The sequence below is a fragment of the Stegostoma tigrinum genome, chromosome 2 (assembly GCF_030684315.1).
Source record: "Stegostoma tigrinum isolate sSteTig4 chromosome 2, sSteTig4.hap1, whole genome shotgun sequence".
Lineage (NCBI taxonomy): Eukaryota > Metazoa > Chordata > Chondrichthyes > Orectolobiformes > Stegostomatidae > Stegostoma > Stegostoma tigrinum.
Window position 1 is genome coordinate 92,555,233 of NC_081355.1, and position 25,592 is coordinate 92,580,824.

Consider the following 25,592-nt stretch of genomic DNA (forward strand, 5'->3'; position numbering starts at 1 on the left):
TTACATAACTTTTTTATAGTATATTTTATTTATGCAAAATTATATTAATTTGACAATGTGTTATTTTTTCCATAATGCTCAAGCTTCTGTGTCCTTTCTAAAGAATACGTGATGTATAGCCATTGTGCTTTATCAATAATTAATCAGTAAATTGCAGCGTAAACAACTGAAGCTAGCTGAATTGGATTCTGTTTTCTCTTTGTCATTAAAATCTTCTGTTAAGCATGAAGAGATAATCATTGTGGTCAGGAATATGGATCTGAGTAGGCATAGCCATCTTCCCAACAAAACGATTGGCTATCTATCAAATGAATTATCAACTTCAGTACGTGTATGTCTTAGTTCAAGAATGTACCACATGGTGGGGTACAAAACCACAAAGATGAGAACATCTGAGGCTTAATCTTCACTCTGGTAAGAGTTGATTAGAAAAGCAGCTCAGACAGTATTGTTAATCTGAATAGCTTTATGTTGGGGTGACAGAATGCAGCTACCGCCTCACTGTGATTGAAATTGTGAAAAGCATATGTGTTGATTGAATCTGAAACCTAGATTGAATTTAACAATAGTTTCATGTTCTTCGTGGCTAAACATCCTGTGCACAAACACCTGCAGGTTTCACAATTTAGATTGACCAATTGAACCTGTATTGAGGGCCAATTCATAATAAGAATTTATATTTTCAATGAGCGGAGGAAGAAAGTCAAAAGACAAGAACAAAAATATTAATGATCTAATTAAATTAAAAATTGAAAACTTTACATTTTTCAGAAGAAACAATCTCTGAAGCAATGAACGATCCTGTAGTACAACAGATCACTGTCCTCGCACAGCTGATGGTGAATGTCTCATCCTGTGTATTACTAGACCGCTTTAAGCATCTAGAATCTAAGGAAGAACTGCAGCAGAAAGTAAAAGAACTAATGGAGAAAAACACATTCCTAGCAAGTAAGCGCTTGCTACATTTATCATCCAAGAAAAAGACTGTCTTAAAATTTTAATTGTGTGCTGAAACCTAAGTTTATTTTTGGCTACGTGCCAGTTGGATCATATTTTGTGGACGGTTTAAAGCTGCAAGACGTAACAAGATTTCTCTTCACATCTTACCAAGCCTGCTTCATTAACTATCTTCCCTGAAAAAAAGCATCTCTCTTGCCTGGTCTTACCACATGCCATTCTTAGGCCAACTCACCATTCAGCAGATATCTGCCAAAAGACTGTCATCCCTTTGCACTGCACTGTATTTAAATGGACACTGTGCACCCAGAGAAGCATTGACAATCTGGTGTTGCCCTCACCAGCAATATACTGGCATAGGACCCCCCCACACATGGCTCATGGCTGATACTCCCTCACAATTAAAACTCCTTTCTCTCACCCTTGTCACTGTTTGACTGTCAGTCCTCATGGGTTACCTGTCCTTAGCTATATTTAGTCTATAGACCCTCTCTAAGTCACTTAGGCTCTGTCCTCAATGTCTACTGTAGACTCACAGTTTATCATTGCCCTCTAGAAGAATATCACATACAGGCAAGCAATTGGAAAATTCCAGACATGCGCTTTTATAGATTGGCAGCAAAAATAAACACAAATGAACCAGTAGAGGCCACAGTTGATTTCCACGATGCAAACCAAATGCTGGCATCAAGACTAATGACAGTCCATTGTGGTCTGCTCCACCCAGCTGTCATCAACTGGAAGTAGGTGTCAATCAGGTCTTGCTAGTGTTAAGGCACCTAATGTAACTGAGCTCTTTCAAACCTAATCTCTAGCCTTCTCCAGTCCACCTCTGGAAACCACGTCTTCAGCAGCACTATTGTCTGCTCCACCATGGACCTACTCACAACATGTGCACCAACTTGGTAAAGGTGCCACACTGGCTGAGTGACCAATGCCTGATGTCAAAAGGTTATGTTAGCTGCGCTGTGACCCCTTCCCATTGCAGATTCATTTCAAAAATACATTTTTTAATTGCATTCATTAGGGTTCATGGTCATACTTCTGTGACTCATGATGTTGATGTTCCCATCCTCCTACAGCAACCTTGGAGGATTCACAAGTGATGAGATGCTTATGGACAGCACTCATTCTCTTTTCAAATCTTTGCTGCTACCTTCTGTCTCACTGTGATGGCAATGTTAGATTTGCAAGCATGGTGCAATTCACTTCTGATGAACATCTGAATCCAAAGCACATTCATTCTGCATGCATTGCAAATAGGCAAAGAAATAATCAGAAATCCTGGAATTCTCCAGCATCTGCAGTTCCCATTATCTCTGATACTATTTTAACCTCACTGCGACGCCTCTTCCAGGGATGCCTAACCTGAAGAAGTTACCCTCCTCCCTCCGGACCAACCTCAGGGAATCTCTCTCCCATTGCAACCTGTCCATCTTCCCTGGACTGACCTATCCCCTCCCTACCTCCCCACCTATACTCTCTCCACCTATCTTCTTTTCTCTCCATCTTCGGTCCGCCTCCCCCTCTCTCCCTATTTATTCCAGAACCCTCACCCCATCCCCCTCTCTGATGAAGGGTCTAGGCCCGAAACATCAGCTTTTGTGCTCCTGAGATGCTGCTTGGCCTGCTGTGTTCATCCAGCCTCACATTTTATTATCCTGGAATTCTCCAGCATCTGCAGTTCCCATTATCTCAGAAATCAAGCTCAACTGGAGATCACAATATGCTTCACGTATTTGACCTTCAATCACCTAGCATCATCCACAACATATGTGGATCTGCACTTTTATCACTCAAAGGGACCCTAACCCTACCTACCTGAATATTGTCCCAGCAATTTTCCAGCTGTACTTTGCACCTAAAGAATGACATGATATAGCAAGGAATACAGCTTGTGGTGGACAATGTTGATACTGGACTTCACCTGGCAGTAGACTGAGGGAACAGTAATTTAAGAACAAAAATGAAGTTGCTGGAAAAGCTCAGCAAGTCTGACAGCATCTGTGGAGAAAAAATCAGAGCTAGGTTTTCAGGTCCAGTGGGCCTTCCTTCAAACTGGGCTGGATGCTGTATAAAGCAGAGCCCATCGCCTCATTACCAAATATAATTATGATCTAAGAGTTGTAATAGGAGTATTAGTTCACTTGGTATTTGCTGTAGTTCCCCTCAGCTACATTCCAGCATTAGTCTTTTCAGGCATTTTTAATTAAGACAGCTGGATATGCTCACCATAGAAGGAATGCAGTAGAGGTTCACTGGGATTATACTAGGACTGTCCTATGAAGAAAGATTGTTTTGACTAGGCCTGTGTTCACAGTTTAGGAAGATGAAAAGGGATCTGATTGAAATGTATAGAATTCAAACATGGGTGGACAGACGAGATGCAGTGACGATGTTTTCAATGGTTGTGCAGTCGAGAATTGGGGAACATTGTCTCAGATGTGGTGTAAGACTTAGACAAAGAAAATTTCTTCAGTCAAATGCCAGTAAGCCTATGTAATTCTCTGCCACAGAAGGCTGTGGTAGTCAAGTCACTACATATATCCAAGAAAGAGATAGATAAAATTTTAGATAGTACAGCCATCAAGTGTTAAAGAGATAAAGTGGCAATCCGGGATGAATATTGGCCAGGACATATGAGAGGTCCTTGTTCCTGTTCCCCTTAATGCATGGCTGATGGAGTTTAGGATCTTTACAGACCAAAGTTGTACCAACACAGACTTAGGCTTCACCATAAACTTGATATTTTATTGAATCCACTGCCATCCCTAATGCGAATACCCTTTAACAGTTTACATAACACAAACATAACATTGAAATTACTGGTCCCAAAGCAAATCCTTTTGTGATTAGCTGAAAAGGACAGCTGAAGCCTTCTGCAGTTTGACTGCAACTCCTAGTTAACTGAACAAAGTCACACAACTTAGTCATAGCTAATTAAAATGTGGGTAAATTTACAAAGATTTTGTCCAAAACTTACAAATCAGATTAATATCACTGTGATTTGGCTGAAGTCCAACTTCTCCATTGGTCTTGATTGTCGGGCTGACTGGTCCTGATCCTTTATTGGACTTCAGTAAAGTTTCTCTCTGATGTTGTCCTTCTTTTGTGTTGACTCTAAACACAATTTCACATGTGCACCTCCAGTTGTCATCCTGCTGAATTGCCCGCGTTTGGCAGCTATTTATTTTTAGCTTATTCAACGCAAGGAGATTTGAGGAAAATCTCTTTCACCCAGAGCATGATTGGGACCTGGAATGCACTGCCTCGGAGACTGGTTGAGGCAGGAAACTCTCAAACTTAAAGTGTATGTTGATGAGCACTCAAAGTGCCGTAACATTCAAGGATATGGGCCCAGTGTGGGAAAGTGGAACTAGTGTACACAGTGTGTTCTTTGATGGTGCAGTCTAAACGGGCTGAAGAAATTGTTCTGTACTATATGATTCTAGGCAGGATGGCAGTCACACTGTTCTCATGATATTTCAGTAGCAGAAAATATTACATGGTGAGAGATTCCTGGCTTCAAAGTTGATGGGGATGTGAATTCTTTTCCCCTCAACAGGAGTGGATGGTGCTGTGTGATGGCTGTGGTCTGACATTTGATGATTGGGGTGATCTCAATTTCTTAATTGACTAATGTGATGGTGTTCTCCTGTACCACTGTTTATGATCCAGTTTCTCAACTGCATCAATTCTGTTGTAGTAGTTGAATTAACCACTTTCTGCGTAGCCTGCCTGTGTATGTTTATGGGAAGGTGTGGCTTTTATTCACAATACTTATGTCTGTTTTTCTGATGGTTTTCATATTTCACAATGGAGGGGGATTCTGATCCTACCAGACATAAAATAACTCCCTGCACTTCTCCAAATAAACTGCGGGATTTTTTTCTGTGTTCACTTGAGAGAGCCAATCTTGGTTCAATGTTTCATCCAAAAGAAAAGATTTTCAGCATTGATTTTTATGCTCAGTCCTGGAGTGCGTCTTGAGCCCATAACCTTCTAACTCAGAAGTGAGCTTGCTGCCGAACTGAGCCATAGCTAACAGTTGTCACACCTCGTATGAATGTCAGGTGGTACAGCAGTTCACTTTGCTTCACAAAAAGTAGCAACTAATCTGAACAATTTATGAAGTGCAAAGGTGATACCTACTGTACAAATGGTGATCTTCAGATATATCACTTTGGATATAGACTGTTTTCTTAGCGGTTGCCTCATACAGGAAGAGTGATGAATTTGTTTTTCCTTCCAACCAAAGTCTGCATAACCTGTCCGATCTAGCTGTGGATAAGTAATGAGCCAGTTTTGGTTGGCAGGATTAGAGGTGTAAAAGATAAACTGCTATCCACTTGAAGAGCCATCCCTGTATAGTCTGCAGGTGCCTCCTATAAGGTGGCAGTCATTTTTTGAAGCTGATGCAGGAAATAGCCTTCTTGTGATATGTGTAGATTCAAGATTACCAAACTTGGATTTTGAAGTAGTTATGTATATCTTTGCTTTTCCTATGGTGTCATAGCAGAGCAAGTACACATCATGATTTAAAAACTAGGGATGCAGCTCCGATGGATTAACTCCTTGGGGGTGAGGTGTGGTAGGTGGGTGGCAGTGAATCCTACACAGCTAATAATTGAAGACTGGGATGGCAGTTCCTATCATCAGTGATTTTCCCCCAATATCTACATCTTGGGGATTGCTATTGACCAGATCTGAACTGAACTAACCAAATAAATGCTATTAGTACAAGATCGTGTCAGAAGTTAGGATTCTGTGCTGAATAACTCATTGCTTGACTCCCCAAAGCCTGTACACTATTTGCAGAGTATGGTCAGCAGTGTGGTGAAAAAACTTTCCATTTGACCAGGCAAACGATACTACAAAAGCCCAACACAATCCAGGACAAAACAATTTCCTTTTTTAGGATTCCATCCATCACCTTCCATGTTTACTCCCTTCGTCACCAATGCCCAGTGACAGCAATACGCATCTGCGACAAGCTGCACTACAGGAACTCAGTAGGGTTCCTCTGACAACACCTTCTAAACCAGTGAACTCTACCACTTAAAAGGGCAAGAACAGCAGATGCATTGGGACATCAAGCCTGCAAATTGTTATCCAAGCCAACAGCATCCTGACATGGGAATATATCACAGATAGCAAGAACTGCAAATGCCGGAGTCAGAGGCAAGATAGTACGGAGCTGGAGGAACACAGCAGGCCAGGCAGCATCAGAGGAGCAGGAAAGTTGAAGATGCGTATTGCTGTCACTGGGCATTGGTGATGAAAGGAGTAGACATGGAAGGTGATGGATGGAATCCTAAAAAAGGAAATTGTTTTAGGTCGGGACTGTTCCGAACCTAGCCAATAATGCCCACATCCCATGAATAAATTTTAAAATGAGTTGACGGCTCCCAATCATCCTTGAAGTAGTTAAATGACTGAATGGCCTTTTTGGCTGGCTACACCCTCATCCTTTATATCCTCCACAAAAGCTTTCAGAACAATTAACTGCTTCTCTTTGAAAAGCTTAATCTTGCTCTTCATTCAGATCATGAATGTTTTATAGCCTACTCTCCCAAGATCATTGGGAGTGTTTTCCTGCAGTCTTGTCGGGGGGACACATGTGCAATGAGAACAGTCTTTGAGGCCATCTCTCAATATGGCAGCATTTAAGTACCCTTGGGACCCGCTGAAGCAGTGCACTTCACAATACCAGGAAACAAACCATGTCAGACAGCCTTACTATGAAAAGCCACTGATGTTGAAATCACAACCCCTTAAATAAATGACAGCACATTCTCCGTGCCCATGTTTCAAGCTACATTGAATCATGCTATCGAAGCATGAAAGTTAATAGGAAAGAACTTCATTTAAGCACCGGGGAAGATTATTAAAATGTCTTTTCTGTAAGAGTACAAAATTAGTGTTGGAAATATTTGTGTTCCGCTATATGTTTCTATAGGAAATGAAAATTGTCTACGTTATTGAGTGAGAACTGAGATCCACTGTATAGTTATGCAAGATGGTATCCACTGTACGCTGATGGAGGGCCTCTGTTATTATACTGTTACATTTTACTTCTATCATCAATTTTCTCCCATTTTTATTTGTGTTTTAAATGGTTCCTCAAAGCTTTCCATTCCTTTGACCTACAATGTTTTTTTGGGGCATATTTTTAAAGTGAGCGAAGAAAGATTTTAAAAAAGACAAGAGGGGCAATATTTTTACACAAAGAGTGGCTCATGTGGAGGAAGACCTTCCAGAGGAATTGGTGGATGTGGGTACAGTTGCACTGTTTAAAAGACATTTAGATAAGTGCATGAATAAGAAATGGTCAGAGGGATATGGGCCAAGCACAGACAGATCGGACTCTTTAGTTCGGGATTATGGTCGGCATGGACTGGTTCGACCGAAAAGTCTGTTTCAGTGCTGTGTAACTCTATAACTAGCCTTCCTCACTTTAAATGCCTTAGTTTTAATTCGATATTCTCCCTGAATGTATTTGTTAATCATGGGTGCTTCATCCTTCTCTTCAAGTTCTTTTTGATGAGGATAAGTTCTGCTAAGCGTATTGAACTGTCTGTTTAAATATTTGCCACTGCCTGTCCACTGATCTTCCTCTGAGTCTATTATCCTAGGCTGTTTTACACAACTCTTTCTGCTTCCTCTGCAATTGCCTTCTTTTCAGTTGTGGCCATTGGTTTGAGACCTATTTGTTCTCCCTCAAGCTAAGTTTGAAATTCTACTTTAGGGTATCCTAAACTATGAAGTCTCTTAATCTTACAGAATCCTACATTTCTAGATGTTCTCAGGTGTGTGTACAATGTAATAAACAGTCCCTGCTGCACTCTACAATCTATTGCACCTAGATTGCTGCACACCACTGCACTGATGCTTCTCTTATTAACAACAGTATTCCTCCTCATTTTACCAGTTTTTATGGAACATAGAATATCCTTAAATATTGGACTTTCCAGTGCCAGTCACGCTGCGACCTTGTGTCTGTAATAGCTGTCAAGTCATACACAGCTGTTTCCATTCGTGCCTTTAACTCATGTACATTGTTACAGTTCTCCAGTTAGGTAGATAAACAGCCTTAAGCTTTGACTGTTTTTATCACTACGACTTATTTTAATTCTAATTTCTGCTGCATTCTTCTGATTATTCTTTTCTGCTCCGTCTGGTCGCACTCGCCTGAGGCATGGTGACCTTCAGATTAAACCACCACAAGTCTTCTCTGTCTAATGAGGGAGCAGTCCTATTGTCTGCTAAGATCATGGCAAATTTATCTTACCTTACTCTATTGCACCTCTGCTCTCTTTTATTATAACTTTTTTTACAAAGTTCCTTTCAATTCGACACATGTCCTGCTAATTAGTTTAGATGATCTTGAAACACACTGTTCCTATTAGGTTTTAAAGTGGATCTTTGATTAATTTGCTATAACATACAGTATTTATAATATTTTCATAATTTTCATAATAAAATAAAACATTGCAGATTCTTGTAACTTGAATCTCCAAAAGTCTTGCATTTTTCATCCACAAAGAACTCAATCTATCAAATTCTATCACTTGTCACAGAAACATTCTTACGTTAACTTTACATTACATAAAGAACATGACAGGTGCATATTTTTAACATTTTTATTTTTCATGTATAGTCAGAACGCTAGTTTTTTTCGTGAGTTTTAGGGCCCTGACAGGAGGCAAAATTAATTTCCCAAACCTACAATTGCTAGGAATGAGATTCACTCAGGGATTCCCCAGCATCCCCCAGGACATTTGTAAGTTGGCTGCTTCGATACTTACTACCCGTTAAGGGCAGTTGGCAACTGTCAAAGCTGCAGGTTCAATCAGAGGATTAGCAGCTCTGTAACCTTGGCAGTTCCACTGGAAGGAGAGGACACTGGAATATAGGGAACATGAAGGCACCTCAACGAGAGGAGCCCTTGCTGGCATCCTCATTAGTAGAGAAATAATCATGAACAAGCCCATCAGGATGTTGGGGAAACGCTGCCACTGGATCGTGCCTTTTATGCAAGGTCCCATCAATGGGCTATAGAACCTTTAATTTGATGTTCCTACAGTTTTCCATCGTTGAATAGGCAGACTCTGCATGTGGTGGGAATACTAAGCTGATAGCAGAATGCTGGCATGGCTGCATTTAAACGGGCCTTTAAATCAGGCTACTTGACTGTCTGTCTCCGACCACCAGCTCACTCTTGGGCAAATTCCCTGGCTATAGGAATGCGCAGAGGGGCTGTCCTTATCCCCTTTTATCTTCTTTAGGTTTCTAGCTCTAAGCCTGTTATCACAGGACCAGGCAGTTTCAACCCAAAATGTTTTTGCTATTTTAACCTCAGAATCAAAATTCTTTCGGCACAGAAGGAGGCTATTTGGCTTATCTTATCTGCATCGGCTGTTCAAATGAACTTCACTGATCAGAGATAATGGGAACTGCAGATGCTGGAGAATCCAAGATAATAAAGTGTGAAGCTGGATGAACACAGCAGGCCAAGCAGCATCTCAGGAGCACAAAAGCTGACTTTTCGGGCCTAGACCCTTCATCAGAGAGGCTCTCTGATGAAGGGTCTAGGCTCGAAACGTCAGCTTTTGTGCTCCTGAGATGCTGCTTGGCCTGCTGTGTTCATCCAGCCTCACACTTCATTGTCTAATGCCAGTTTTCTGCTTTTTCACCATACCCTTACACATTTTTCTATCCAAGTAATCATCCAATGCTCTCATGAGTGTCTCAGTTGAACCTGCCTGCACCACAATTCCAGACAGTGCATCCCAGACCCAAACCACTTGTCTTGTGAAAGTTCTTCTTTCCCCATATCACACTTATTCCTTTTGCAATTCACTTTAAATTTTTGCCCTTCAGTTCTTGATCCTTTATATGGAAAGTTACTGCAAAATTACACAAACATATCACCATTTTACATTGTGCAGCCTGTATGGTCAGTCAAATGTATTTTGTAGAGCATAGACATCCATTGAAAGTGAACAGTCATGATTATTTGAGGTTTGTATTACTTTAGAACTGATTTTCATAAAGTGGCTGCAGAGGAGATTAATAAAGAAAGCTAGAAAAACAAATACTTTTAGTTTTCTTTAATTGTGCAATAGATGTTGTGAATCATTTGCAATAATATTTGGTTACTGCATTAATTAATATCAACATTCTGGAATATTCAGACAAATTTTGTGAATTCCCCAACATTAAATAGGGAAATGACAGAGATGACACATTGCATTTTCTAGATTCTCGAATGAAACATTTTTTTTAACAATGCACCACTGATACTGAAAAGAATTAATCAGGATAGCATAGCAAAAGTGTGATCTTCAGCTTAAACAAATTGTTCCCTTATAACATTTCCATCCTTATCTTGGTGTCACATTTTCCATTAAGTATCTCGAGACTTTTTTTGCACTGATAAAGTTGATTTATCAGTCTGTTCAGTACCTATTGCTATTGTTGCTAAATGCAGTAAGATCAGCTACTTAACCCAGTTTGTAGTAATCTGCTGTTATTGTTCATACCCTTCTGTCATTTGCCAAACTCTAAAATCATAGAATTGAAAGCCCTGTCAATTTGCTATATTATGCATTACCTTTGTGCCTTTTAATTGTGACTGAGATGGAAAATCTCACTATTTTGAAGATTTTTTTATCATTGTCTATCACTGAGATGAAAATAATTTACTTATCATTGCCACTTTACATATGGATGTGGGAGAATTGAAAAATCCTTTGTGCATTGTACCATGTGTATGTAGCTGTGTGAGCATTCCCATTGAGACAGATAGCAGGATAAGCCTGGGAGGATCGATGCAAATAGGGATTCGTGCTCTCAGTTTAGACTCAGTTATGCAATTTGACTGAGGGTTTTGTAAATCGAGGAAGAGCAACAACTTTCCTCTTAGTCCCTCAAGCAACAAATTTTAAAAATTTTTGGCATGTTCTAAGTGACGTCCAAGTGTTTCTCTCCACCTGCTGCAATAAGCTCTTTCTCCTTGTATGTGAAAACTGCACTCAGGAGTGCAATAACTGATGTGCACATATGAGTATTTTTACGTGAAGGTCAGGTTTCATTGGATGGCGTTCACTCAGTTACAGATCATTCCTGACATCAAATCAATGATTGAAGCACTGCTTGGTTTTCAACTGTGTTCTGCATACTTTTCAAGGGAGAATTAGTTAAAGATGGCAGTTAAAAATGATCAAAATGCTTATATTCCTAAGTACCTGAGCACCGAAAGGATTCATTATTTTGATATTGCAATTGTTTAAGTGCACATCACTCCAAGTAATATGTATCCAGAATAATTTTTATCCAGATTAAAATAAATTAGTGTTGCCATTACTGTTCTGAAAAAAACCTTTAACTTCTCTATAATAGATATGAATTATTTTCCTATTTTTATAGGTATATTGTTCGATGTTGATGATAGCAACACCTCAAGAGGGGCACGATCATTGTCTTCCTCACTTCCAACTATTTTGAGCTACACTATTAGGACAGACATTCTGCACAGTATGCCGACTGATCAACTGGAAAATCCCAAATGGAAATCTCACCCCCAAAATTTGCCAACAAGGAGTTTCTATTATAATCGTGTCTTTCTTCCGTTGCAAGATATGATTGAGCGAGCGATCATTCAGTTTCACATTGGTCAAGATATCCCCAACCCTGCAATACAGATCCAAGCAATGCCATTTCCCTGCCACATCAGTGATCAGTAAGTTCATAGAACACAGAAAATCTAGATTGCGATATGGAAAACTTTCAATACCATAAACAAGGATGTAGCCTGGAATTATAGCAGAAAATGCTGGAATTACATCTCAGGCCTTACAACATTTGTAGGGAGAAAAGTAAATGGCTGGCTGTTACAAGGTGCCATGTTTTCCATGGCTTCTTCGGCTTAAATATTGGCGTAGAGTGTGTACGTTATAAAGCTAGCTACCCTGTGGTGTTTTAACGTTAATTGCTGAAAGTGAGTCTTTTACTCCCATCTTGGCAGGGCATCCACCTTAAAGAGGTGCCAGGCAGCTGGATTGGCCAACAGCTCTGCAGTCTCAGAAGTTCGAGATTCACGTGTGCCCCACTGTCGGGACTACAGACACAATGTCAAGCCAGTGGAGGCCAGATTTTGTTTAAATTTGGAGTATCACTGAAACAAGTCTGGCAAGGGGCCTGGGGGCCTGGGTTTGAGAAGCTAAGTAGATGGAATTAAAGGGTATTATGTCTGTGTTGGGGGAGACAGTGCCTGCGATGGGCAGAGATGACTCAGAGATGAGGAGCCCCCTAACCTGCCTTGCAAGGTACCAGTCTCACTGTTAAAATTGCAGGGCTACCCACTTGGCGTGGCCCTCCTCCTGCCAAGATTAAACTAAGAGTGAAGGCAGGCTGAGGCATTTAAGCCACTTTATTTAGCCACTTTAGTGTCTCAATTGGCTTAAAAACATGTGGCATGCCTAATGCCTCCACTCAGCACCTCCCATTATAATTGGAGGCAACTTGGAGTGAGCAAACACCTAGCCTTTACACCTGCAAGTGGAAATCTTTGTTAAGGTTTCAGTCTGTGACTTTTCATAGAGCCGTTTCTACTCAGTTCTGATGAAAGGTCACAGATCTGAAAAAATAATCTATTTCTTTGGCCACAGATGCTACCTAGCCTCTCAATATTTCTGACATTCTTTGATTTAAGATTTCCAGCTCCTTTGTACTCTGCTTTTGTAAAAATTTTGTGTGACTGACTGAATCATTCAAAAATTACCGATTTTTAAAGGCATTTTGTTCTCTTTCCATTGAGTTTCCTTCTTGCACGATGAAAATATTGCAGTATTGTTTTAACTTGTGAAAAATAAGAGATTTTAAACACAACAAAGGATGATGCGAGAAACAAGTGAAAGGAGCCTTGATATTTTGGAGCATGGTTTCCATGGCTAACGAAAAACATAAATAGTCCCTATTTTGATTGGAATAGAGGGAGATTCGGCCTACAATTAGCTGTGATACACATACCCAGGAATGTTTGGTTTTTCTACCATATGCATGAAACACAGAGTGTTGTATTTACAAAATCTTTCAATTCTCAATGAAAAATAACCGTTCTTCATCATATGGTGAGGATTTTCTAGTCACTAGTAGCTGTACCCAACTGTTGCATTGCGTGTAAAATAGCCCCCTTCAGTTTTACAGAAGAAGAAGAGCATATTGGTTTTTCTTCTGTTCATGCAAATTCTGAAATGCTCCCAGACCATTGTGTTTGGGTTTATTTACAACATTCTTGTAAAGCTTACTGGATCATTTAATCATACTTACACAACCTTTCCTGACAGGTTTCTCAACAACACTGCCTTCTTTTTCCCATTATTAATGATGCTTGCATGGATGATTTCTGTGGCTTCCATGGTGCGTAACCTTGTGTTTGAGAAAGAACTTCGACTGGAAGAGGTAATTAAAGACACAAATAGTTCCTGGTATGAGATATCCGGAATTGAATGAGGTGACCTAAAATTTTAGTGCAACATGCACAGTGAATGTGCTGATGGAGTTTAAAGAAATGTAGGGCATGCATGGAGATACTTCTCAGGGATGTCTTGGGGAAGGGCTGAAGCCTGATTACTTTTGTGCCTGTTGTTATTGGGACAAATGCATATTGGGCGGAACATTTACTGGGCACAGTTTTGACTGCCTGATTCTGCAAATTTCCCCACCTGTAAGTAAGCCATCTTTCAAATCAACAAGATGTGACTTTTGAAACAGGCGTTAGCCATATAAGCATATATATCCCATCAGGCAGCATTGGCTGACTGTTGACAACTGTCTTTCAAGGGGTTAAGCTTGGCCATTCGTCATTACTATTGTTCATGTTTTGTGGAATACTTTGTACTTTTTGCCTCGTCAGAAGAGGAAATTGGAAGCCTGTTGCATGCCACTTATTGGCCTAGTATGTAAACAAAATTTAATGCTAAGTACTAGCAACTTAAGAGCCTCTTCACACTCCTGCTATTGTTTTACTCTGGTATGCTGAAAGCTCAAAGGGTAGAATGGCCTACTCCTGCTCTTGTTTCTTCTGTTCACTATCCCTGGGTTATAGTCTTTTTCCCCAGACTCCGTTGCCAGCTGGATTGAGACTGGCTGCAGTCCCAACAGTGGCCAGCACTCCCAGCAGCACTGCTGGTACTGAGGGGCTACCATCCCCCTGAATGGCTAGCAGCTCTGCAAGATGATATTCTGCATCAGGGAAGTTGCATGAAAGTTACAAATTATCTGTTTTAGCAATGTCAGAAAAGATTGTGTCCTTCAGGAATGCAAAGGTAGGCTCATTTCTCACTTTCCAGTTAGTGTGAGGCCACTCCTTCCCCATTAAATCCCAGCTTATGTCACCATTTTAATACTTCTAAGCAAATATTAGGTTGAAATTAAAGAAGCAATTGTTACTTGCTATTTGCTACGTGTGAAACAATTTAAATATAACAAAGCGTAAATGTTCAGAGGTCTCTAATAGTGTATTTTCTATCCTATAGTACACCAAGATGCTGGGAGTGAAGCCAATAGTTCATTTTATGGTCTGGTTTCTGGACACTTTCTTTATCCTGATTTTGAGCAGTGCCTTCATCACCATTATTTTGAAAGCCAGCGAAATACTTCCAAACAGTAATGGATTCATCATTTTCCTCTTTCTTTTGGATTTTGGAGTATCTGTCATTGCGCTGAGCTACCTGATTGCCACCTTCTTTAGCCATGCTAATACAGCAGCTCTCAGTGCCTGCCTGATCTACATCATTACCTTCTTTCCCTATATGGTCCTTGTGGCTGTACAGAATCAACTCAACTTCTCCAGCCAGATTCTGATTGTAAGTAGAACAGGCTTATTCTGCAGTGCTATGTTTGTTTTGAAGCAATTGCTCGTGTGATTGAAACAAATTAATATTCTGAGAGAAAATACTTCTGTGTTCTGCGTTTAACAAAGTTAGAAATACAAAAAAAATCTAGGAAAAACAAGCTGGGTCCCCTTTGCTGAATGCAAGGTAAATCATGAGAGATGTGACGGAATCATCAAAATTGTAAAATGATGGGCTAGAGCGGATAGTATTTGTTTTTAGTGATTGAAAGATCTAGAGTGAAGGGTTTTAAATTTAGAAGTATGAGGTATTTTTTACATGATCTTGCTGATGGGAAAGGTGGGTTGGGGGTTGGGTATGGGAGAGGTCTGCAGCATTGGAAGCAGTCTTGATTCTCTTGGTTCAGAATATGTTTAAAATCTGTCATTGTGAAACTCCCCTTCTTCATTACATTTACTGAATGGAGAGGCCACGGCAGATGGCCTGTTACACTGATATCCAAAAATGCCATTTTGGTCCTAAATGTATCACAGAGCCTTGCTGTACAAGTACCAATGACGTTCATGATTGAGTCAGGCAGGTACCTAAATCTCCTAAAAGGGGCTTAGTTCAAATGGGGTGGACAGGAATAGAATAAGGAATTATAAGAGGAATGGATAGTTTTCGGAGGCCGGACAGTGAACAGACAAAATATTTTCGCCCAGTGGGTTTTCAGGCTATCGAAGGTACATTCGTAGTGGTTGAATAGAAACACATGTTATTATTTAAACAGATTATCAGTGGAAATGATCGTGAATGAATTTAGGAAAGTAGTTAAATGATACAGTTATCAGCATTTTAAGATGAATGGCCTGGTTTCACTTTGTAATTCCAATATAATTCTGTGTAAATATTCTGATACATTTACATTATTCGTTTGTCATGCTGGCAGATTGGGCCATAGTAAGTTGAGGAACTGGCAATAATTGTGGTCCCAGTGTTTAAATGAGCCTTATTATTACTTTAAACTCCAACTAATGCTTTTCGAATTCTAAATCCTATCTAGTGCCTCCTGTGTCCAACTGCATTCAGCCAGGGATCATATATTATCACACTTTTTGAAGGTATTGGAACAGGTAAGAAATTCATAAAATATGAAATTCTGATGATAAAAGCCATGGAAAATATAAAATGATAAACTGAGTTTTACTAATATTTGCAGCATATTGTCATTTAGAAAAGGCTGTTGCAGGGAAGAAACTGAATTCTGGGTAAAATATTTAAAACAAATAGAGACCAAATAATGCAATATAGGTATTTACATTTGAAGGTAGTCACTTGACCTGACTGGCCAACATCTTTGTGATTGATATTCATAGTCAGTGGATAGTTTTTGTCTCCTCTGTTCTTCCTTATCACAATCAGAATGTGGTCTTCCCTGGTCTTTGCATTTCTCCCAAAGTTGCCTTGTTACCCATTCTACTTTTTCAAAAAGTCTAAAGAAACCCTTGTCTTTGAATTTGACCACTATCTCCTAAAGTTTCTTCTGCTTGCTGCACCAAGTTAATTTGTATGCCTGGGTAAGCAGTTATTCTGCATTGGGAGTGCTCCATGAATGTGAATTATTGGTGATGAGGGCAAAAGAAATATTGAATGATCAGCACAACTTCATTAATGCACCACCAGAAGATGGGCTGTTTACTTACATCTTGAACACCCTGTGTTTCCTTTGAGATGTTTAACAACTGTGTTCTGAATATTAAAGTGATATTGAGGTAAATATTATGAACAGACCTCACAAGAAATGAACATGTCAATATTTCGTGCAGTTTCGTAGTCTTTGTAATTCCCCACCTTTATTGAAGGAATAAATTTGGATCTCTGAATTTCACACTTAAATAGTCATCTTCCTAAAACAGGTTCTTTTTAATAATAAGCTTCTTTAAATGTCAGTAACGCAATAATATTTTTGGCACTTGTAGGCAGAAAAATGTTTTTAAATAAAACAAAGAACTGCAGTTACTGGAAATCTGAAACAGAAAAAAAAAATTGCTGGAGAAACTCTGCAGGTTTGGCAGCTTCTGTGGAAAGAATTTCAAACTAATACTTCAAATCCTATGTCTTCTCTCCACAGATACTGTCAGACCTGCTGAATCTCTACAGCAATTTCTATTTTTGTTTCAAAAAGTTGAAATATCCTGGCATACGTGTGATGCTCATTTTGAAGTTTTTGAAATTTTATCTGAGTTGATTTCTATTAAACTATGATGGTAGTTTATCCATTACGAACAATACTACTGTCTTTTTAGCACTGACTATTGAATTAGGAGCAATGTAATCAAGAAATAAAAGACTTTCAAACGATAATGATTTTTAGCTAGGCCTTGGTTGGCTTCTGATACATATGGTCTGAAAAAAAAACATGTTTATCAAAAAACATTGTCATTTGTTAAAGCCATCATAAGCTCCAATTAACTCAGCATGCATTGATTTCCTATGTGTGTAAGGAAGTAGCAGTGAAAATTATGCACATCTAGTATCTGATATTCCTATTAACCTTTGCGGTTGAATGTTGGTTGTTTAGCGATGCATTTTCTCTCATTTGTAAGACAAAAGGTAAAGTTTCTATAGTCTTCCCAAATCATAGAACTAGTCTGTCATAAGAGAGAGAGACAACTGATGGTGGTTTAACCGGAGGTCCACTAATGTCTGTCTTTAGTCAGGCATTGACAATGAAACTTGGAAGAATCCCTAAGATTTATTATGGATGCATGATGATAGAAGCAGAAATAAATCTCAGCCATCCTTTCACATTCACTAATACAATGATTTAAATTATATTGCATTGCTAGATCCATAGTTTTCCTTCACACATGGGTATAGGAAAATGCCATGACTTGTGAGCATTGAATATTGTTAAAAAGTAAAGTCCTTTTGTACTGTCCTAATACAGTAGCTAGTAATGTTTCATAATGCTTCCCCTATCATTGTATGTCTTTGGGAAAATGTTGTTGGTTTGTGTGACTAGCAAAATTTTTCTTAATGTTAGTATGGTATTTACAAATTAAACAAAACTTGAAAATTGACAAACAGAATAATTTTTATTCCAAGTGACTGTAACACTGATTTATGTAGTAATGCTCTGTCCACTTACCTAGGTAACAAAGTGTGGGGCTGGATGAACACAGCAGGCCAAGCAGCATCTTAGGAGCACTAAAGCTGACATTTTGGGCCCAGACCCTTCATCAGAAAAGGGGGATGGGGAGAGGATTCTGAAATAAATAGGGAGAGAAGGGGAAGCGGATTTCAGAATCCTCTCCCCATCCCCCTTTTCTGATGAAGGGTCTAGTCCCGAAACGTCAGCTTTTGTGCTCCTAAGATGCTGCTTGGCCTGCTGTGCTCATCCAGCCCAACACTTTGTTACCTTGGATTCTCCAGCATCTGCAGTTCCCATTATCTCTCCACTTACCTAGTTGTTGGGAAATATTTATAAATTATGTTGGGTAATATATTTCTGTTTGTGCATGATTTATCTGAATACCATGAAGAATCTTGCAGGTCAGAGCATTGAAATGTAAATGCTGTTGCTGCAAAAGATTTTAAACAAGTGATTCTGGATTTGCGTTGATTTAGATCAAAATGGATTTGAAGTTGTGTTTCATTGAACTCATATTAACTATTACCGGTTCTAGATGCTGCTGTATTTACATCTTGTTTTATTTACTTTGGATTTCTTTTAGGAATCCAGTGGAATAACATGTATGATGCCCCTGGAGATGGGGACAATGTGTCTTTTGCCTGGATTTGCTGGATGATGGTCATCGATTCAGTGATATACTTTGTACTAGGCTGGTATCTCCACAATGTCTTCCCAGGTATGTAAATCAATTTCTTTTCTCCATGATGATTATTTTTTACTGAATTATTCTTTCAACATTTCTAATTGCCACTGTATAATTAGGGGAAGATATTTTTATTGAGGAATGTGCATTAGAATAAATGAAGATAAGGGCTCCTTGTTATCTGTTAAGATGATCTGGACTATTACTTAAGGAATTTTTAACTTGCAAGTTATTTTCTTCTAACAACTGCAATGAGGAATTTCTATTAAAACTCTGCAGGCAACTTCAATTAAAGGCTATTGTACTATGCACACATTAGTGTTTGCTAAATCTTATTTGTGTTGCAAACAACTGAGTGCAAAATGCTTGCAGAATTGTTTGACAGATCGAACCCATATGTGCCACTGTGAATTCTGCATTGAAACCTGCAACATTAGTACAAAACTATTTTTCTCCACACACATGTTTATATAATTTTTCAAATATTTATTGAGATCCCATTAAGAGAATGCATTCTGCAAGTAAATTTTATGAAATCACACATCCGGTGCACAGCTAGCTTTAAAATTGTGTCGCAGAGACTACAGAATTCTGCAGTATATTCTGTTCATTAAAATTGATGGATAGAAAATCCTACAGGGCTCACTAACTTCCATGCTTGCATTCTTGATGTCCTCCCAACTAGTGAGATTTAAAATTCATAAACAAACACTTCCATATTCTGTCTCAGTAACCAGTTGTAAAGCAACTGGTTAGCAATTCTTGATTAAATGATTATGTATTTTGTGTAAAAAATATCTTTCAATATCTTCGTCAGACTTCATAAAAATGATCTTGAATTGATTCTTTCTTGGTGCAGATTACAACACTGACTATCTTCTGAAAGGCTGAGATAATTTGGCATTTCCAGAATACTGTTTAGCTTCTGATCCTGGTAGCATTCCAAATCAGCTTTATACCATTTCAATGAAACTAATATCTTTCCGAAAATGCCATGATCAGAACTGCATGTAATATTCAAACTATAGCCCAACTATTGACTTATCCAGATATATTCATGTTGTTGTTTGTAGAGATCATTTAATTCCTCTACTCTATTAAAATATTCCTTCTCTAATATTTATTATTTCCCCATTTGTCCCAAAACATGCGATTTCACATTTGTCTGCATTGAGCTGTATCTGCTACTCTATTGTTTCTATAATTTGAAAATAGAAGAGATCCTAGCATATATCTATGTCCACATCCCTCTAGTTTAAAAGCAGCTATTTTTTTGATTCCCTCTAGCCATCTCTCAATTTCTGCAGTTGTATTCTCTTTAATATAATGTGCATTAATTTGCTGCACGTGTATGTGACAATGATTTATGAAAATCCATGTGTGTACCTTAAACACCGTATATTTTACGATATCATTAAAACATCTAATTCAATAATCATTAATTGGACAGTAAAACAAACATTTGTATCAGTTGTATAAAGTAACATAATGGCTGACAATTCCAATATCCATATAGTCATTGGAGCAGGGCGCATTGGTGTTTGTCTCAGGATCATGTGGAATACCAGTCACAGTTGATCCCTTCAAAAGGATCCATTAAAGGTGGAAATTCTGGAGAATTCTCCTTCTGTTTATTTAATAGTTCCCCAGGAAAAGTTAGACAATTAAAACCTAATCTAACTCCTGAATAGTTATTGACCTGACTGACTGAAACACAGCAGTCCCCCATCAACCCTCTCCTTCTGACTTCCACTACACCTCCCAAACTCTTTATACACCAAGACCCTGACAGCCACTCTCCCTACACTGTCCCTAGTCAAGACAATTCCACCCCTTACCTCAAACCTGACCATGGCATCCTACCACTACCACTGTCTTGACTCCTGTTGGTCTTGACCCCTTCCCTCACCATTTGCTGGACCCAGCACATGCAACCTCACTCTGTGCCAGCCCTGGCACCAACAGCTCGCTCTCTGACAGACCTGATACACCAACCAAACCCAACAACCACAGCCCCCCAGTTTCCCCCCCTCCCCAACCAGATCCAATATCGCCACCCTGCCAGACCCACTAGGCCTTCCACTTCCATAGCTGAAAGCTCCCTCTCATGCCGGTGAAGCTGTCACACTCTTCCTCATGGTGTTATTCCTCCCGGTTGGCAATCTCTTTCAACAACGTGCTTCCCTGCTAAACGTGACACCTCTAGAACCCACTACGTGACCTTAGACACAAAATACGTCCCCTGTGACCCCCAAATACCCTAGATCTCCATCAGTTGTCTAGTACTGTAGCCATCTGGTACTTTAGCACTAGCACCCTACCCACACGGCACATTAACCCTTAACCGACTGCCACCGTAACCGATTGCTACTTATCTTGCATGCTTCCACTATCATAGGAGCTTTCTTACTGTCTAGAAACGCTGCTGGACATTTTAAATCACAGAATACAGTACACACTGCTGTAAAAGAGGATATGGTTTGACGTTTCCTGACAATCCTACACCACAAAATAACTACTTGATTTCTGGTGAGTTCTGTATTTCTGGAGGAGGGGATATGAATTCTCTGCTACTGACATAGAATTCAGTCCTAATGGGAAAGTAGGGAACAGCATAGCAATCTGACTGTGCTTCCCATTACTTGAAATCTCTGAGGCAATAGTGACTCATTCTAATGTTCTTTTCTCTCTCCTCTCTGTTTCAAACAGATTTTCATGAGTAAGGTGCTATTTAAGGAATTGGCAATGAATGTATTTATGGATTTGTATCAGTATTTGTACTTTGTAATCTATAAATTATTGCTGCATTACTTTTCACTTTAACAATCAAATTTTAGGTAAATATGGATCTCGGAAGCCTTGGTATTTCCCCTTTACCTGTTTGTATTGGAAAACCTTGTGTGATTGTGCCAAGCGCTTTGACAGAAAGATTGGAGAAGGTTATTGGGCCCAAAATCTTGATTGCTACAATCAGCAAATGAATGTTAAAGGTAAGATTTGAATGCTTTGAGCACTTCATTTTTCTTTTGTTTTGATAATCTATTTAAAGATTTGGAAAAGTTAGTTTTCTGTTGCATCTGCCTTAATTCAAAATCCCCTTCAGCAGAACAATCCTCGAAAAATCTTTCATTTGTCCATATATGTTCCCTTGTGTGCTTACATTCCTTTGCCCACCAAGAACTGCTGGCCAGTCAATGATGCCCACATCCCACAACTGAATAAAAAGAATGTTTTGCACTCTTCTTGTTTTTATTTTCAAGCATATTATCTAAAATCAATGTCATTAGGAGGTGAGTTTGCAATCTGGCAACATACTTATTGGTAGTTTTCCTTTTCAGGAATAGAATGGTAAATTGAACTGAATTACTTGGGCAATGCTAAATTAATAATTTCCAGATGTAATAGATAGATTTGTGTGGTAAGGGATCTTGAACTGTGGATTATAAGCCAGCATCAGAAATCCAGGGCTAAAAATGTATTTTAGGATTCTGACCTGTCATTGTAACAATTTCAAACAAATAAATATGGTGAACGTTGAGAGTAGCTGTAAATTCTAAGGATTGGTGTACTGGCTATTAATCATGTGTATTAACAGTTTTCTTTTCATTGGAATTATTACCAGCTTCTTTTTGAAGCGAGACATTTACACACACTCAGGCCATCTGATTTCTAAACCGTGTCAGATACTGAAATTTGTTCCAGTTATATATTTCATTCTCGGTTTTCATGAGACGATATCAGAAAAATATTTAAAATAAGTTTAGGAGGTAATATTCTTCAAACCCGGCTCTGTCAGTAAGAATGAGATTGCCATCAATAGTTACTAATGTATATTTACCACGCTGGCAGGATGCTGGAAAAGGTAGAAAATAGAATGGTAAATTGAACTGAATTACTTGGGCAATGCTAAATTAATAATTTCCAGATGTAATAGATAGATTTGTGTGGTAAGGGATCTTGAACTGTGGATTATAAGCCAGCATCAGAAATCCAGGGCTAAAAAGGTTTCTGGTGTGAAATTACAGCAGATATTTTATCTGTTCATTCCTTTCAATAGGAGACCCATTCAAATCTATAGATTTGTCTGGGAAAGAAATGACACCTCCCAGTTTGAATATTGGAGTTGCTTTAAGGTCGCTCACCAAAGAGTTTAAACGCAGAGGAAAAGTGGCTGTTAAAGACTTAAACCTTGATTTCTATGAAGGAGAAATTACTGCAATATTAGGACCCAATGGAGCAGGCAAGACAACAACTATGTAAGTGATGCGATGGAATGTATTGATTGAGCTCAGAATAAATGGCAATTAAAAAAATGAATTCTGTCCTGTTTTGAGCTTTGCATTTGACAATAAAGTTTCATCAGTCATTAAATTAACTCATTTATTCAACAAATGCTCATTTTTCAGACAATTCTGTAGTGTTACCTATGAAGCCGAGTGGATAACCAAATTACTCCCTTTTCATTTCTGAGGTTGGTTGCAGTAGAATTTAAAACTTTCAAAAGAGGTTCTTGACTATGTCTCAAGCTATATGAAGAAATAAGCCAGATAGACGTTTTTACTTAACCGAACTGAGGAGTTAATTTTATTGTAAACTGTGATGATATCATGGCTTTAAGAGGCGTATTTTGTCATTTTTGTTTAATGAAGAAAAATTGAGACAGAGGTTTTGGGCAGACTGCTGATGTCCAATAAAGTAAGCAACTTGTGAGGCCTTGGGTTTTTTTAAATTTGGGACAATAGAAGCAGCCTGAATGGGTAGGGTCAATCTTCCACAGAACCAGGAATTTTCATTTTAGCTTTTTGCAGTTGCTGGTTTCTTGATGATAGATGTGGAAGCTCTTATTCCTCTCTCTGTTACAGCTAAAATCTGGGGTTCTGCTCCTGCTGTTAGAATTGCATGTGAGGCAATCTATTTTATTGAATTTGCCTTTGCCAAAGGTATATTTACGGCATGTTACTAAATTGGAACAGTTAATTAGTAGTAGTTAATAATATATATTATTTTGACAGTTACAGTTAAGGCAATTCTTTTTTATTTTTATTTTATCTGCATTTTAACTAAAGTGTAAAAGTAATGTGTTTTGCTTAAAGTCAAAAAGTTTGACCAATCTAATTGCATCAGGAACAAAGCTTACCCTTACCTTTAAGGTAAGAAAATGTTAGGGTCTAGGCAATCTTATTAATATATTTGAGGGGGTTTGGTCTGGTCCTAAACTAAACTCCCCCAAGCAAAATATGAAACTTGTTAAAAACATTAAGCCATCCTAAAGCCTGCAACACATATGTACATTTGTATGCAAAGCAGGTCAGGGAGATTGACCTGGAATAACGTCGAAGTCCATAAATAAAAGGAATTATAGATTCTGATGTTCCGTTGATCATTGTGAAGTCTAGTAGAACTGTGGCTGATGTCAGCTGATTGCTCTTCTAGGGTAAATTGCAATGCACCTTTTTTGGGGGGAATGTATGATGCTTGCAATTCCTTTTATTCTATAATTCTTTACTCAGTGAACTTAGTTGAACTTGTAACAGAGAAGGGCTCCATGTTAAAAGATAAAATTGACAGATGTTACTAATCTACTCAGTGGGCGTTCTTGATGTTGCAGCCCTTTGTATCAAAAACAATTACAGCTTTCAAAAGGGTGAGTTCAGGCATACGATAGCTGACTACTGACATACTCTGAAATGATTAATGTTAAAGAAAGAGATTTGTTCTCCCCTTGTCTAGGCAATCAAGATGCAATTAAGTCAGTTAGGAGAATCCTCTGCGCCCCATTTGGTTGGTTTCTTTAGTGCCCAATAGCTTCTACAAATTAGATTGTTGTTGCTTATTGATCTTGTTTTTTCAGATAATTCAAACAGTGGCAAGTGCGAAATTTTGCAGGAACACTGAACAGAGATCTCTCCTGTTAATGCATATCAAAGGTTTAAAATACTTGGTTGCTCATTTTTGCCAAGTGGCCTCAGCAGCCATTGTAAAATTTAGTGCCCTGGCTCATTTAAAGGTGTTCTTTTCGGCTGTAAATCCTAGCTATTAAATCAGTAAATAGAATTAAAAATCAATAGCCAATATATAACAATTTGGTGAGAATAGTTAAAAATTTAGTTAATAATCCAGGATCTTTTATTTTCCATTTAATTGTGTTCTGTTTCCCTTTGAATCAGTATACGTACTGATGTAGAGGAAGATTGGTTTATGAACCATGTTAGATTCTGAGCTATAGATTTCCTGATATACTGGATGTGAAACTGCATAAAATTTACCAGTAATGGATAAAACCAGTTATGTCAACAAAAACCCATTTAATTTACCATGGGTAAAATTATTATTTATGTTGTCTTTTAAATTAACTGAATTTTATACCAAGCTTGTGTTTACTGTGGAAATCCCAAGTGTGTTGCTGAAGTGAATGCTTTCTTTGGACCATTTGGAAGGTCCAATTGCACATCCAAGAATTTCAATGGAAATATTTATCACTTTTGATGTGATTTGGAATGAATGTTGACTTTAGGGACAACATGAATGCAATCTTTTGGTGGTATTAATCCAGGCTTAAAAAACCTAACGGCATGGTGGCTCAGTAGCTGGCACTGTTGTCTCACAGAACCAAAGACCCAGTTCGAGCCTGACTGTTTGTCTGGAGTTTGCACATTCTATCCAAGTCTGCATGCACTTCCTCTGGATGCTCCGTTTCCTCCCATAGTACAAGATGAGCAGGTTAGGTGGATGGGCCATGCTGAACTGCCTGTAGTGTCTAGGGATGTGCTGGCCAGGTTGGTTCGCCATGGGAAATGCCACAGTTATGGGGGTCAGGTATGGGGCTGGATTTGGATGGTATGCTGTTCAGAGGATCAGTGCTGACCGGAAGAGCCAAATGGCCTCTTTCTGCACTGTAGGGATTCTATGATTCTGCCAGAACTACATACTTAATGTTTGCCTGAATCATTGCACT

The 25,592-nt window shown here is 38.8% G+C and overlaps 1 protein-coding gene across 2 annotated transcripts in view; it reads left to right on the plus strand.

The window, feature by feature from the left end:
* The window catches only part of LOC125462796 (ATP-binding cassette sub-family A member 13-like), a 264,956-nt gene that overhangs the window by 151,251 nt on the left and 88,113 nt on the right, over positions 1-25,592 (plus strand). Inside the window, exons 29-36 of one of the 2 annotated variants that reach the window (XM_059655541.1) lie at positions 772-948; positions 11,389-11,701; positions 13,308-13,422; positions 14,499-14,828; positions 15,862-15,931; positions 18,536-18,670; positions 21,475-21,627; positions 22,695-22,893. In XM_059655541.1, the coding sequence (XP_059511524.1) occupies positions 772-948; positions 11,389-11,701; positions 13,308-13,422; positions 14,499-14,828; positions 15,862-15,931; positions 18,536-18,670; positions 21,475-21,627; positions 22,695-22,893 (1,492 nt within the window). The remainder of the gene's footprint in view (positions 1-771; positions 949-11,388; positions 11,702-13,307; positions 13,423-14,498; positions 14,829-15,861; positions 15,932-18,535; positions 18,671-21,474; positions 21,628-22,694; positions 22,894-25,592) is intronic. The other variant, XM_059655542.1, reaches the window with a different exon arrangement.